This window comes from Diadema setosum, chromosome 18 (genome assembly GCF_964275005.1).
Source record: "Diadema setosum chromosome 18, eeDiaSeto1, whole genome shotgun sequence".
Lineage (NCBI taxonomy): Eukaryota > Metazoa > Echinodermata > Echinoidea > Diadematoida > Diadematidae > Diadema > Diadema setosum.
In genome coordinates, this window is record NC_092702.1 from 37201505 (window position 1) to 37217655 (window position 16151).

General features: G+C 37.8%; 1 protein-coding gene across 3 annotated transcripts; it reads right to left on the minus strand.

The window, feature by feature from the left end:
* Positions 1–373: 373 nt before the first annotated feature.
* Positions 374–16125, minus strand: LOC140242054 (pre-mRNA-splicing factor SLU7-like). Of its 3 annotated transcripts, none has more exons than XM_072321810.1 (15): positions 16082–16125; positions 14109–14323; positions 13073–13223; positions 12328–12408; positions 11254–11418; positions 10798–10866; positions 10107–10238; positions 9078–9175; positions 8425–8492; positions 7473–7612; positions 6552–6608; positions 5024–5128; positions 3532–3729; positions 2690–2914; positions 374–2268 (listed from the first exon to the last, which is right to left on the minus strand). In XM_072321810.1, exons 2-15 carry the CDS (start codon positions 14267–14269, stop codon positions 2077–2079), a joined length of 1842 nt encoding a protein of 613 aa, XP_072177911.1. In that variant the 5' UTR covers positions 14270–14323; positions 16082–16125; the 3' UTR covers positions 374–2076. The 3 variants fall into 3 exon arrangements, with proteins under 3 accessions (XP_072177911.1, XP_072177912.1, XP_072177913.1); XM_072321811.1 differs by lacking the exon at positions 16082–16125 and adding an exon at positions 16031–16042; XM_072321812.1 differs by lacking the exon at positions 16082–16125 and adding an exon at positions 15920–15938.
* Between the last annotated feature and the right edge of the window lie 26 nt (positions 16126–16151).

Here is a 16151-nt window from a genome sequence, read left to right on the forward strand (position 1 = left end):
TGATGATAAGATTTTAAATATATAATGTATCTGACTCAACAATACCAATTTACCAACAAGTGTCATCACACAAAACATGTCACAGATGCCAATGTTTAGCATCATGTATGTGTAGCTAGGATTGAAAACAGAGGATGTACTCCATACATATTGTATTCCTCATTAAATCAACACTGGAACAAGCTGTGTCAAGCGGGACATGAGGCAGTATCTATATATTCAGCAAACTCCTTTGAACCTTTTGAGAGTTGTGGATTCAGGACAACTTCTGGACAAAAGCATAGCAGTCACTTAGAGAGTCAGAGTACTTTATCCCCCATCCCCACCCCCCCCCCCCAAAAAAAAAGAAAAGAAAAGAAAAAGAAGACAAGCATCATACAATCAAGTGCAAGTGCAAGTTTGAAAGTCAGGACACAGATGATTGACTGATATTACAGTTAAAAGAAAGACTGGTCACTAACATTTGTCCAATCTTATGCACTGTTCATTACTTCAGCTACCCAATATTCAAATCAAACTTCAATTGCTTTCTGGTGGCATTACTTAGATAAAATTTCATTTTTTTTAATGTTAACATAAGAGGCTGCAAGTCAAAGAACAGGTAACTAACATTGTTACATGAAGAAATATATAAGCACTGGTAGATCAGATACCATGCAGCAGCAGGTGCCTTACCAAAAAAAAAAAAAAAAAAAAAAAAACCCTCGAATTTGTGTTTGGCCATTTGTGTGAGGCTATTGCCTTGGAAAACTTCAATAACATAAAAAACAAAAAACAAAAACAAAACAACAAAACAAACAAAAGAAGAACTTTAAGTGATAGCTAAGAAACATTCATTACAGGGATTACTGCAATGATGCCAAGGCCTGCCTTTCTATTTTCTCCAAAGCTTGCCCCACATAGCAACGACTGTTGTAGGAATAACACAACCTTCAATATTTTCAAGACTGTTGTCCCACTCATAACTGTTATCTCTTTCTCCATGCATTGATGTATTTATTCTTACATGACCTTAACATTTATCTGAAAGCATGTGGAAACATTTCATCTTCTCCACTAAATTTAAGAGTGGGTCCTGAAAAAAAAAAGACATATATGGTACTCGTAATCAGTATTCTGTAAAAAAACAAAAACAAAAAAACCGTTGATTGATCATCACAGATCCATAGCTCTTCTCTTCACACCAGGGTATTTTGATATGATGCATGTTGTCACTTTGGCTGAAAACATTCCTGCATGACAACAAGACCAACAAACAATCTCTCCCAGCTGATACTTTGTGAAGAATGGCAACACAATATGCCTAAACACTGCCTCCTTTGCTATACTGGTCAATATACACCAAACATATATCTGAAAGGGTCATGCACAATACCTTATGATAATGCACCAACAGACTGTCAATATCTTCTTGGACCAAAGCCTTGTTACAAACTACTTGGTAGCTCTTAAGAGTTAGAATGAAATAGGAATCTCCACTCACTACCTTCATTAGAGATTGACAGTCTTGAATGTTGTATGTGCATTTCAAGAATGGCTCGTTTGCACTTAGTACGACACAGGAGTTGGAATCTGTGCAAAGCTTGGAGAAAAGAACAAATAATTTCCTGTAAGTTTCTGACTGTCCAACCCTGGTGCAAAGTTTGCTTGTTTGGATCCTGGGTATTGTATGTACATCTCCAGTGCTCAGCTCAGAATCCCTGGAATGAATTCTGTACAGCTTTATACACATAGAACATGCAGCTGAAGATTCTTGCTCGACTGGAGTTGACCACTGCCAATGAACATAAGCTTTGGTACACATATTTGCTGACTGGCAATTCTATAACATCTGACAACTGACTCTGTCTAACACTCTCTGCATCACCAGCTCAAGATGGCATTGACATTGTCTAGTGAGTCTGTGGTAACCAGAGAGTTAAATGCTGTATCAGGAGACTTCAAACCTGCAGGTATTCAAAGTTTCACAGAAATGCACATGTCTGACATTTGCTGAATCCCAGAAATTCACATCTCTGACAGTCAATATTTCACAGAAATACACATGTCTCTGACAGTAGAGGGACATTCTTCCCATCAATACTTGGTAAGGAAGGCAGCCATGGGGTCTTCCATACGTTGTCTCTTCATTCGGTAAGCCTCCATCTCTTCCTCTGTAGGTTCCTTCATAGAGTCATAGGCCTTTAAGCTGTTGTACGGTCTCTTCCTCTCATCCATGGCTAAGAGTCGATCTGCCTCCCTCTCTGCCTCCTCCTGACGTTTCATGGCCTTGGATTGGAGAGGGAGCAAAATGAAGATGAAAGATTATAGTGCGAGGATAATTACAATGTCTTTCGTATATGAAACAAAGAGCATGAGATATGCAGTGCACTCCTGTTATAATGAACACAGTTACAACAAATTCTCATCACAACGAAATCAAAATCCACCTTCAAGAATTATCATCTATAAATCTTTATACACTTTACTATTCGGCTATAAAAAAAACTTCTATATGATGAAAGAAAACCCCCATTCCCGTTATAATGGGAATGCACTGTACTATCGAACTATCATCATTACAGCAAGTCATGTACAAAGTTACAATCATTGAATTTATAATAATGTCATAAAAATATTACCAAACACTTTTCATATTAAATTCCATGTATAAATATGTTTTCAAAAAGAGCTCTACAAGACTCAATACCTCCATGATTTTTTTCTTCCTTATTGCAGCCTCATCTTCCTCTTCTTCTTCACTGCTGTCACTGCTGGAGTCTGTAGAATCAGAATCATCTGAACTTTTGCCCCTCTTCTTCTTCTTTTTCTTCTCCTTCTCTCGTCGCTTCCTCCTCTCCTTCTCCTTCTGCTTCTTCTTTCTCCTTTTTTCCTTCTTTCTTTCCCTCTCGGCATCAAGTTTCTCTTTGTGTTGCTGCAAGATATAGCAAAAGAGAAATCATACATTGCAAAAAGGATTGTACGGGGTTTTCACTGTGCTTAACCAAATAATTGATAGCATTTAGCATGCACTGATTCCCTTTCAGTTAAGTTGATGTAAGTTAAGTTTGATGCGGTGAGAAGAATACCTGTTTGCTTTGAAAATTGTTGTAAAAGCAAATGAAAATGGATTTAGATAAAAGTAGCTCAGATTGTTGACTTCATTGATTTGTTTAGACCACTGAGAAGTTAGAGTAAGAGCCGCCAATTCTGTTTCATGGAATCTTGATGATTTTGAAGATCATGAGCACACACTGGGTTGGTAAACACTGAAAACTTAAATTTCATTCAAGACAATAATTCATATACAATTTTTGGATATATGTACAGGAAGCAAATCAACTTCTCACTTGTTGATTTGGAAATTAAATAGTGATCCTGAAATGGCTGTTCACCACTCTGTTATCAATATAATGCATTTGTTTCTGAACACACTCTTCAGCTTCTACACATTTCACATGAAAACACTCTAAATCATCTTTCTTTTCAAATGTAAACAGGACCCTAAACTCTGCCTGTGCTTGCCCTTACCGATATCCTAAAGCTTCGTACCTCCATAAGTGACTTGGTTGGTTCCTCCTCCTTCTCTCCTTCTTCTTGACCATTCTCCGCTGCCTCTGGAGGTAGGACCACCACATCCTCTGCAGCAGCCAGCTTGCCTGCCTGACCAGTACAGTAGGACCCCCTGACTAGGGAGTGACAACACTTGTACCCCCACTGACCCTCCTTCCAGTATGACCCCCACACACTCTGTAAAAAGTGCAAACATCAGGTAAATAATTTTTCATCACCTCTACATCGTTGGTAAAGTACACAGAAATCAAGATATTTTAACCAGAAAATATAATTTGGTTTAAGCTAGCATTGTTGCTATTCAGGTGGCTTATCGAAGAAATGAACCACACCCAGTTGCTCATGTAAGGCCTCTCTTGCCTAATTTTCTCAAGTCTCTATTGAATGTGATACTGAAGGATTAAGGCCTTGTCCTTGTTGATGGTTTAACCCTAAAAGGGCCGGGGGGGGGGGGGGGGGGGGGGGGCAGAATCCGCCCCCCCCTCGACGTTTCGCGCTATAATTCTGTTACGCGAGAAGGCCTCGTCGCGAGGCTTCTTGACTTTGTTTGTTCAAGTCTCGCGCAACTTTTGAGACCAAATTTGCGACGTCCGCGCGTACTTTTGCGAAGCCACGCCCATTTTTGTAACGGAATGTCGCCCCAAAACGGGCACAATTTTGTGATTTTGTGTACATTTCCTATGGAAAACAGTGCTCTGTCATGAAAGTCATAAAAACCTGATTATTTTTACAATTAATCACTTTCATTGATTAGTTTTGTGCTAATTATGGTAGAAAAGTGGTCAGTGACAATTTCCAATGAAAAAACAAAGAAAAAACAAAAGTTGAAAAACAAAGAAATACATAAGAAATTCTGAAAACAATAAAATACATAAGAATTGAAATGAATTTTGGAAGTTTTTGTGATGTACAATCGTTGAATATGCTGCAACAGATTTACAGACCAAAAATTAGACTCTCAATGCTTTTAATTAGGCTAAAATATGATCTTGAGCTTAATTTGCATAATTAATAAAATTAGAAATTGATTGTTTCAAAAAATCTTATGACACAATCTTGTAGATTATGACGCAGGTCTCACGCATGCAAAATTTCATCGCGATCGCGCCACCGATGGCCGAGATCTCGGGGGGGGGGGGGGGGGGGGGCAGAATCCATCCCCCCTCGGCCTGAGCATAGCCAAAAAAGCCCGGCCCCTTTAGGGTTAACACCTGTAATAAGCTTTGCACATACATGTACAGGCTGCCATGTACATTATGTATTCATGCCATATCAAAACGTGACCTAAATTTACTAACTGTAACAGCTTACGGAGAAAAAAAAAATAAAAATGCTCTTATAATCAGCTACATTGCTGTTCTCTTGCTACAAGAAAGATCAATTAAAAAGAGGTTGACCATAAACACAGATATTCAATACACTGCTTCAGCATCTCAGCGAGTAGAGCTCAAAATATAGAACACAAACTTACTTGGTGGTTGTTGAGAAAGATATCCTCTTCATACTTGGATTTGACCTTGGCCTTTTCCTGACCCTTGATAACTGTACCATGTCTTGAATATTCCACATAATCTTCCTGTGGATGTAGATGGATAAGAAATTATGTCATTGAATCAACACAGCATAACCACAGACACACATTACAGAGAGCATGTTCACATGACTTCCAGTGATGGTTAACTTTTTTGCAGTAACATTCTACTTACTACTTAGTTTCCCACAAACCTGAATCAACTTCAAGGTGTCTCTACAGGGATCCATGAGCAGTGATTCTACAGTAAGCAAAACTTCACTTTCTGCATTCTTTAATTGCATAACCTGCACAAACTATAAGGTATCTACTTTGTTTGCACAGCTGGCAAAAAAGAAAAGAAAAAAAAAACGAGGCAAGTGCCAAATTGTGTCTCCTCCATCCGCGTAGAAGAAATGATTGTTTTTCTAACTCCCGGAAGTTCATTGACCCGCCTATGACATTTGACCTTGTGGTGACCTTCAACTCCCCAAGGGACATTTACATCCAAGTTTGGTCACAAACGGACATAGGGATCAAAAGTTATGAGCTATAATTGAAACATGCCGTAAAAACTTAAAATTGGGCCCTAAAGTTCATTGACCTCTGCCTGTGACCTTTGACCTTGAGATGACCTTCATGTTTGGTAAAATGTGTAACTTTGTATAACCACTCTTCCCTCCAAAGTTTGATTGAAATTGAAGTCCTCAGTAGAGAGTTATTCAAGTTTTTGTAGCGTTACGGACGGACAACGGACGGACGAGGGATGGACGATGGACGCCACAGGCGATCCCTTAGTCTCCCTACACCTCCAGTGGGCTCGACAAAAAAACAGCTGTGAATAAATACTCTGTGCAATATAATAGCACTGCTCGTTTGCTGGTCTCAGTTGGTGGAGAATTCAAGGTCGGATATATGTAATTACACAAAGATCATGTAATTTCTCACTAAAAAATGTACAAGGGATCATTTGTGCTAGTCTTGTATGTATTTTTTTTTTTTTTTTTTTTTGCATTTTCTTGTGAGCTACATCCAGATCTGTCTGTACGAGGCTTGTACACATGATTTCATGTCTGTGAAAATATATGCTCACAGATACCTTCTCAGGTCCTGCCACCTGCAATACTGTTAAAGAAGATATTTTCGCGTGACCAAATTTTTGCGCTTGGTCGGGTAAGAAGAGTTTTGTGTGTTTCTAATTTTGCAGAATCAAGACATCAATTACTGGAACATATGGCACGCAAAAATATTCGCGTGCTTTTATTTTCATACTATCTTTTCTGGTTGAGCAAAATGTGTGAAAATTTCAACACCGTGAAAATTTCCACTTTTACAGTAATCTACTGCCTCTTTTTCAATTCATTGCTTAAATCAGTAACATTGGCTTGTCATATACAATGAATATCATCACATTGCCTGGACTAGGTCAACATTGCAGGGAGCAGCAGGCATATTCCCTATTCAATAAGAAAGTTAACATTTCACCTACCGTCTGGGCAAGGAGTAGTTGCTTGGGAGGTGCCTCAAGATGTTCTGCCCCGCCGTACTGGATAAAATGAAACACAACACAAGAGCTCATTCAAATATATGTTTCCAATACTTGTACATGGACAGATTGATCAGAGCAAAACATTTAATTTTCTGTAAGCCATACATACTAAATACCATAAATACCAATTATCAGGATCACTTATGCTACACTCTACGCCAATCTAGGGAAAAAAAATATCCGACAATTTTCTACAGCCAATGTACCGATACATTCCTATTAGTTCTTACCATCACAAAAAATGTTGGTAAAAATACTCAAGTACAAGGTATTTATACTCCTATGATATGTGAAAACAAAGAAACAATGAAATCTTAGACCATGATAACATTTTGACAATCTGTACATCATTTTTTCTACCATGTTGATCCATTGGCAATAACATATCAAATGCTCATTTTGAGTCTTTTTAGTCTTTTTGCCTTTGTTATTAAAGGTCCTGTTAACCTTTGGGAACAGTGGTTTAAAAAATGTTCAAGATATGACATTTAATGCATATGTGTAGGTCTGTTGTACCACAAAACACCCTATCATATACAAATTTTGCGATACAGCCTAAATATATGGAGATATCTGTATTTTTCTCATTAAACCGTAACTGTAGATGGTTTAGTCTGGAAGCATTTTTATAACTATTGTTCACATTTTGTATATTTAACAATACTTAACATCGGTTTTACCAATTCAGTTTTTTTACAGTGGTTGTTTCTATCCCTAACTCACATTTTAAAACTATTTTAAAGCACTAATGCTGGGTTTTTGTTTCATCTGCAAATGGTAAATTATGCCTTTAAGGGGTTAAGAACAGGAGACTACTGGTATTCTCAATCCATTTCAAAGCTTCTAAGCAACAGTTGGCACCTTCTCCAAGATGGTCTCCTTCTGACTCTTCTTAAAGTTCTCTTTCTTGCTACCAAACTCTTTGTGAAGAAGCTCCAGCTTGGTTGGCTCTGCCTGCAGATGAACATCCGTGCCTCGGTTGCTGGCATCCCAGGCAAACACTAAGAAGGGAAGGGGAAAGCTTGCAGTCAATACAGCATGTATGGACATTTAAAGGCATTTGGAAAAAAAAGCAAAAACCAACGACCGTATGTTTGGAAATCATTTGAGTGTTAGCAGATTTATAAGACTAGCAAATCAATTTGGTTCTCTTTGAAAGGGATTTATGACAACTAGTGCATTAACTTCATTGTGAAATTGTAAGTCAGTTGACATAAATCCCATGTCTTTTTTCTAGAGGAAGTTTTTAGTTCATTGATACTAAAGACAGCATATGGAGAATTAGACAACCAAGTTAATTCTGGTAAAACTCAAATAAGAAGATAAATATGTAAAAAAATAACAGGTGATAAAAAAAAAAAAAAGATTCATGCTGACATATGAAAACCATTGCAAGATCTCATTTGAGCCCTTGCCCCTAGTAAAACTAAAAGCTAGAATGATGTTCCCACCACACTCACTTAATAGGGAAGCTTCTGCCCTCTCAGGCAACTCACTTTGTATAAAAGAATCAATTGTTCATGACCTTTGACAGTGAGGACTGCCTTTAACCCCTCTACAAGAAGGAATGAATCCTCATTCATGTATACATTGTACCAAATCACTTTCTCATTATTGTTTAAGCTACATTTGCATCAATACTTCTCAAACCAACTACAACAGTACAAATCTGTATGTTACGATTAAGTTGTGGACAGAAAGTAAGATAAGGTTTGAGAATTTTTGACCTACGGCCTTCAAAAATCAAAATGAGTTCTGCGCCTCTTTCATGATGCATTTATAAGAATATAATGTGTATAAACACTAGACTTACACTGTGCTTTGGCCATATTGACTGTATCTCCTCCAGCTCGGATGAAATTGTCTCCTGCATACTTCAGCCTAGAAATGACAAACAAACATGCAAGTTACATATTTTCTACTATGTGATAACTTTTGTTTAACATGACTACCATCTTTCTTTACCTATGCATCATACGGGAACTTGTAAATGCCATTTTCATCATGTGATTCTGTTGGAGTCTGTAATTTCATTCTTTATAGAGAATCATAGCTTATGCAGGGCTCAACACTAAATTTTTCTCTGGGGGAGTGTTCAAGCCACTAATATCTTTAGATGTCACATTTTGGTGGCCCAATATATACAGGAACCACATCAATCCATTCCGAATCCTCATTGCTCAAAAGTTTGCCACCAAAATGTAACTTTTTCTTTGCAATTTGGTGGTCAGACATCAATATTTTGTGGCCATAGGCCTCTAGATCACTGCTAATGTAAACCCTGGCTTCAGGATACTTGAAGGAAGAAATACTGTTCAAAACAATAATTAGTTTGAAACAGTGGAGACATGTCTAATTTGGCTAAGACTTTCTTTGATGTGTAGTGTACATTACTTTGTCACAAACTAATGTGCTGACAGGACTAAGTATGGAATGCCATAATGACATTGGTGCCACTCTACTCACTCATCTGGCTGAGCTCCTGTCTCCCTCAAGGGGTTTTCCCTCATTGATCTTGTCTTGGGATCGTAGTAGGCTGAATTCGGGTTCAAGTTGTACAGATACTGTAGTGCAAGGACAAAATAAGAACCAATAACCGAAATAAAACAAAAGAATTTTGCTACATTTGGTTAGCCCTCTGCAAAATATACTGCAAAACAAAGGATCAAATAAAACACTTGCCTTTTGACTGTCATAACTTTGATATCACTTCTTGTTCCTCTAGACTTTTTCACTCTTATATCCACTGGATTTATGGGGCTCAAATCAACTTCCTCTGCAAGGGCATTCTTATATTATACAAATATAATTTTCCTTGAGAGTTTCAGGTTAAAATAGGCAGAGGCGACTCCAAAAGAACTGTTCACCGACGGGCTGTGCCCTTCAGTGAATAGCTCTTTTGGAGGCACCGAGGCCTTGAGTGTTAACAAGAAACATGAAAATTAGGCAAAGTATTTGTTTTATATTTTGAATAAAAAATTTAAATAAAAGAAGGGGAAAATAGGGGAAAATGCGAGACGAGAAGTTGTGTGGTGGATGCGATCTTGTAAAAGGCCCTACGTAGGGCTACTGACCCTAACTGTAAGAAGCAGCACACGATGTCAGAACTGCTTTGTGATGTTTTGTTTAAAAATGACACATTTCACAGAGTGATGGTACAAAGCTGTGCGCAATTTCAGAATTGCTTTGTGACATTGTTTTCAAATAGTACACTATTTTCAAAATGTTGCCATAGAAGTGATGTTAGTACTTTATGGAGTGTCAAACATGCCAACATTCTGACATAGCTGAAAATACCTATTATGATATGAAACTCTTTCAACCAATCAGGGGATAAATTTTTGATCCAAAATATAATACATACTATCTTTTTCTAGCACTGGCAGCATAAGATCCTAAAATAATAAAATGACGGAGGTAAACGTGTGCTTCCACGATTGGAAGAGTATTATGCCTTAAATACCACATATGATGATTGAATCATAGCATACCCACCTTTGCAGTGTCTTCACGAATGCGGAGATTTCTGACAGTAATTCTGCGCTTGCTATCAAAGTTAGTCCCAGGCATGTCAAACGAGTCTGCGTACTTGTCCTCATCAGCATCACTGTCTTCACTGTCATGATCCTACAGACAGAAAACAATTCAAATTCCTTATTTTCAGCATTTTTAGTGTTTTTAGTGGTGTTTCTATGACAACGTCTATTCATCTCATGCTTCTTTTTTTTTGGGGGGGGGGGGGGAGGGGGGGGAGGGGGGGAGGGGGGAGGGGGTGTTTTCAGTAGAATATCCATGGACAGATTTCACTGTTTGGTGATAAGAATCTGCAGAAAAAGAATCAAAGAATCAAAGAAAGGCATAATTACAGCAAAGTAAATGGCACGACACTAGAATGGAAAGAAAACCTACAGTTTATACTGTCTACAAAGATTCTTCAGTTTGTTGTTGTTTTTTTTTGGGGGGGGGGTGGGTGGGGGTGGGGAAACAAAATTTTAGCTTCATCATTTTATCTTTACCCATGGGAAAGGCATGGATAGACAATGGTCCAACAAAGGAGAACTGTAGTATAGTATAGTATGGAACATCTTCTGCCTATTTAGGCAAGTGTACATAAGCTTCACAGTCTTGCACATACAAGATGTATGTGGAGCAAATGGAAGAGCAGTGTTTCTACATTAGTGTGTACCTTTGCTTTCTCCATGTCTCCAGAAATCATTTCATCTTGCAATTTCTTGGCCTTGAGCTGTTTCTTAGCCTGTAAATAAAGAAATATTTAAGAAACATCAATGGTTATATCTCTCATGATTTATTCACACTCTAGCAAAATTTATCAACACTATGAATTAATGAGACAATACAGTAAAATCTTAAAAAGTAGAGCCACCATTTCTACTTTCAAGACAAAAAGCTGTACAGGAATATGAATATTAAAAGAATACATTTTATCAAAGTACTTCATTACATAATTTCAATGTTTGTTTTTTTTTTTTTTTCACCACCTTGAATATGCTTTGGTGCAGAGAAAAATTAGACTATCCATACACTGTTCATAAAACCGTTGAGGACCGAGTATACCTGGGCAAGTGTCTATGGGAAATGCATGTTGTAGCAAAATCAGCCATTCCTCTATGGGTTAACTAACCTCTTCCATCTTGGCATACTCTTCAATTACCGCCTCATGTTCTTCGGGATTATATCCGTTCCAGCGGTCTCGCTTGCCATCATAGTCAAAGCTGAGAGTGGGCTGAATGTGTTCATCTGGTGCCAGAAACTCTCCTGTAAACTTTGCTCCAACTTTGCGCGGTCTCTGAATGTGTCATGTCCAACAGGAAGAAGAATGATTCTCTGCTTTAATTTTTGGCTTCAGCATATATCATCGTGTGCATGACAGATTGTGGTTAGGCTCCAAATTCAAGAACTGAGTCTTGTTAAAAAGCCACATGCCACAAAAACAATTGCAGACTATTCTGGAACCATGAAAAAGTTTATTCTTAGCCTTGTGTGGCACCTTTATTCAATGCAAACAATGTACACAGTCATTGAATTAGGCAAGAGAAATTCTAACAGCAAGGTATTTCTTCTTTTCTATCTCTATAATATAGACTATTCTCTGGGTGCAAAGTGCAACATATTGAGGTTATAGCCCTTCAGGTTATTCCTCCCACTTTTACTTTAATCTAGTGTATGTCTGTGTTTCCCTGCTACCCTCAGTTTGAAAAGTTCTACAATGGGTCTGACAGATATCATTCCTGAATTTGACAAGAAAAGCTCTGGGCTGGATGAGCACTATCTCCGATCTTGATATGTACCATGTTGATGTACATAGACATCAATAGTTGTCATCTTAATAGCACAATGCAACAACAACAACAACAACAACAAAAAACACTCACACAAAAAAAAAAACAAAAACGAAACAAAAACTCCTTTGAATTTGTTTGCTCTTCTAAATACACAGTGGTTTGAAAAATATCGTTCACCAGGGATCATATTTACTGCCATTCACAGCAAATCCTTCATCCAAAACAATTACACGAATTGTATCATTTGGTTATGAATGATTGTTGGAAGAAAAGACAGCAGTTATGCAACATAAAATATCTACTTCATGATAGTCACTATCCAGAACAGGATATATAACAATCTACTGACTCCAGTTAAAAAAAAAGATATTCTTTGTGATGAGCACTCTGCAGTATTTCACTGGAAATCTCACCTCCACACAGTCTTTCTTCTTATGTGTCATGGATCCACAGTTTGCACATGCTCCTTTCCTAAACTTTGTTGCAACCGAGCCCTGTTTGAAAGAAAAACAATAGTGTTACTAGAAAATATCATCACACACTTACAGCACTGTGAGGACTCAAGAAGTAATACCTACACAGGGTTACAGTATGAATTCACATGACACAATATGCTGGGTTGATACTGATGCTAATTATAGCCAGTACCTTAAGGCAAACCATGGGGGCCAATATGATTTTCTACCAGGGGCCGATCCAGAATTTCCGTAAAGGGGAGGCGCGTTTACAAAATTAAACAGGTGGGGGGGGCATTTTTTCCTTATTTCTTTTGCTTTAACGAAAAATAAAAGGGGGGGGGGGTGCACCTGGTGCCACTGTCTAGTCACATACCTGTTTACTTGTTTGTGTAGTATGAGTTATACCATGACAAAGCTGACAAAAAAAAACATGGGTGGAGAGTAAAAAAAAAAAGATAAAACTTTTTTACCGTTTCCATCGATGAACAAATAAGTTACAAAAAATATTCCACCTGTGTGCCATTTGAATCACAGACGGGGATGTCAACTACAATTGATAAAACATTAACCCTAATGTGACAAAATAAGAAACATTTCTTCAAAGCATTATGTCGACTTACAAAATGCTATCATCATATGAAACAGATGTTGAAGTTCTCTCACTTGTGTAAGGAAACTTTCCTCACAGCACATTACTCACATCTTTGACTCCCTTGTGGTACCACTCATTGATTGCAGAGAACTGTTTCTGCTTCTCGGATTGAGGACGCTGATGTTTCAGAGTTGGCACATCGTATCCAACATACCATGGGACAGTGGCAATGTACTGAGGGATGTGGGGGTTGATGTCCCTGGAAGAAAAGTAAATGCAAAGTTGAAGCAAAAATCTCTCCCTCTTAAAGCTATGTCGTGTTTAGGCTAACATCAACAGTATACTATTTTAAAGTTACTTAGTATTTCCTCACCTGACTTTTTTTTTTTTTTTCCAGGGCCAATCCATCACCATATGAACATTTATGTGAGTATTCAAAGCTGGACATCCTTTCAAATACTCCTGTTAAATAAAATTATGTCATTCTGATAACAGCAAACAAGATTTGCAGTGCTCATTACTATATCTTAGACATCCCAGGTGCAGAGGCCTATGAGGGGTTAGCCAATCACCATAACACCATTTACTCAGTGGTAACACACAAAATATTGCCCTATATGTAATTACTGAATTGTCATCATTAATAATTACATTTGTTTGATGAAATAAATCACAATAGGTAGTTATTTCAGGCATTAAATAAACTATCAAACTTTGACTTTATAATCTCACTGTAAAAGTAAAACCTCTGACCATGATCAGATACAACAACCTTGGAGCATAATACAGAAAAAAACAGTGTATTGTTTATGCCATGATATTTTTCTGTGCTATTTAACTTTAAAGTCAACTGATAGATATGCTTGAAATTTTGAAATGCCATCTTACATGTAACACAAACGCAGAGAACAACATCTCCAGGGTGGTACACTCACTAATAGGACACTTCAGTACACTCGGTTGTCACTTTGTTACTATGGTTCTCGATCACAAATTTATCCACTTGAAATTTACCTTACTGTCACTTACAAATTTTATTTTGTGAAATATGTTATACATGTTTACAGCACTTTCTAAGACATGACAAATACCTGCATGACATTTGGTCTTTGTTACTCAACATAAAAAGGCTGCATTCACTTACTTTCCCTCTTCATCAACAAGGGCAGGGGCTGTGCCTGCCTTTCGAGCCTCCTCCAGTTCCTTGGCCTTCCTCCAGTCCTCTCGTTTACTGCCCTGGCTTGGTTCCTCCATCTTGTGGGACTGAGCTGCCACTGAGGGCAGCGTTGCCCTTGCGTAAGACATAGTGTTTTCTGTCAGCACCTGTCCTCTTCAGGTATGGATGTCGTCTTGTGAGCACTGTAATAAACATATGACAGCATTGCAACCAAATTATTAACATATCCACCTATTTGGTGTAAAATTGGTTTTGGGTCAAATCAGAATGACATGTGAACAAACAAAACCAACAATTAGAATTCAAGGAGTCTGCAAGCATCTATAACTATGTATGAAAAACTGTGCTAAAAGTACTCAGTACATCGTCTTTGAACTCAAGAGGGTCTTTATTTGTTGAGTTAAATTGACAGTTAAGACTCAAATAATTTTTTTGTACAACAAAAAATTACAAATCTAAACTACTAGTCTAGTTTTACAGCAGGGTGGTCCAAAACTTGAAATTTGAGCATGTTGCAAGCTCAGAATCTGAGAATATTGCAGAAATTATATGTATCATGAGCACGTAGTACGCAATATTTCGCGGCTTATTGTGCTGCTTACATTCAATGTTCTCTCTCATGTTTTGCACACAAATATATACAGTAAGTACCAAGAAGTTTGATTTTCTTATGTTTGCACATGTTTTTCACATGTTTGACTACATTTTGTTTTGAGCTTGTTGCAAATTCTTGAGGATGTTGCATAGCATGTTGCTGGCTTTTGAGGATGTTGCACAAGAATTTTAGCATGTTGCAGCGACATGCTAAAACCCCTCATGGACTACCCTGTTACAGACCTGTGTGATGCACTTATGTAGTCCATGTAAGTGGTGGTTGTTATTTGCCATAGATGACAAAGTAAAAGAAGCTAGTGAATTCTTCCTCTCTGACAGCTTTAACATGCATATCTTTTGTTCGAAGTATAAGTATCACATTACAACCACAGGATTAGTATATGCAGCTGTGCCTCGGGTACAGTGAGCATTTGGTGCATTTGGTGCATTACCATACCATATATTTGAATTTAAACATCTAACATTAATAACAACCTTCAAATATCACAGAAATGTTTAATATAGCTTTACAATACTAAATTGTCTTGTCATTTTGGTGGAATATATCGAATATCTCATGCTCTGTGCTATTTAGGAAGGAATGCAAAAGGGATGGCCCATCTTTGATTTCATAAAGCTTTTTTCGAATATTTGACTCAACAGTAGGGCTAGGCAGAGAGCGTGTTACCCATGATTCGGCAATTGTCATGATTCGACTTAAATTTTACTTCACTTCCAGTTTGGAACTCTTTCCGCATTTAATAGGGCCTAGCTAGAGATCTCAAACTCCAAATTTATACAATTTTTTGTTTTAATCATTCATTGATACAAAGTAGGTTTAGAACCTAGATCTACGGCTTACTAGACCACTAATACTATTTTGAGCTTCACTGCTTTCGATGCACGATGCAGATCTAGGTAACGTGTTGTTAATCATGCACTTTAAAAATTACGGCCCTAGCTAACTTATATCATCGACATCGGTACCTCATCCCCCGTATGCCAAGGTGATGATACAGACTTGTAATAAATAAATCAGATATACACCTGGCCTAGAATCTTGTGTTGTTAAAAGTGAATTGAAATTTAGGCTAGGACCTACTGTAAATTACCGCACTTGTGACAGTGCAGCGTGAGCGAGCTTACATACACAAATATGAATGAGTGGGACTGAGTTACGTTACCAACGGGTTATGGAGTGCGTCGATATCGAGATCTGACACGCCAAATTCGGCTTTTGAGCGATACACAGACAGTGAAACAAGGCATGTAATTCCTTCCTTTTTTTATCTTACCGTCGGTTAAATACATGGATTAAGGGAATATTGAATATCGTTACCACTTACGTTTTTCGTGCGTTGTGTCGTGTTGTTCAGCGTCGCAAACAATACCTATCGTGTAGCGTAAAATACATGT

What these genes read in the sequence shown, in the direction of transcription:
- LOC140242054 (XM_072321810.1), bottom strand. Translation starts at nt 14,269, where the DNA reads ATGTCTTACGCAAGGGCAACGCTGCCCTCAGTGGCAGCTCAGTCCCAC. An exon ending in AACTACTCCTTGCCCAGACG is followed by an intron (nt 5,129 to 6,551) that starts GTAGGTGAAATG and finishes CTACATCCACAG; the next exon opens with GAAGATTATGTGGAATATTC. An exon ending in GGAAGAAAAAAATCATGGAG is followed by an intron (nt 2,269 to 2,689) that starts GTATTGAGTCTT and finishes CTCCAATCCAAG; the next exon opens with GCCATGAAACGTCAGGAGGA.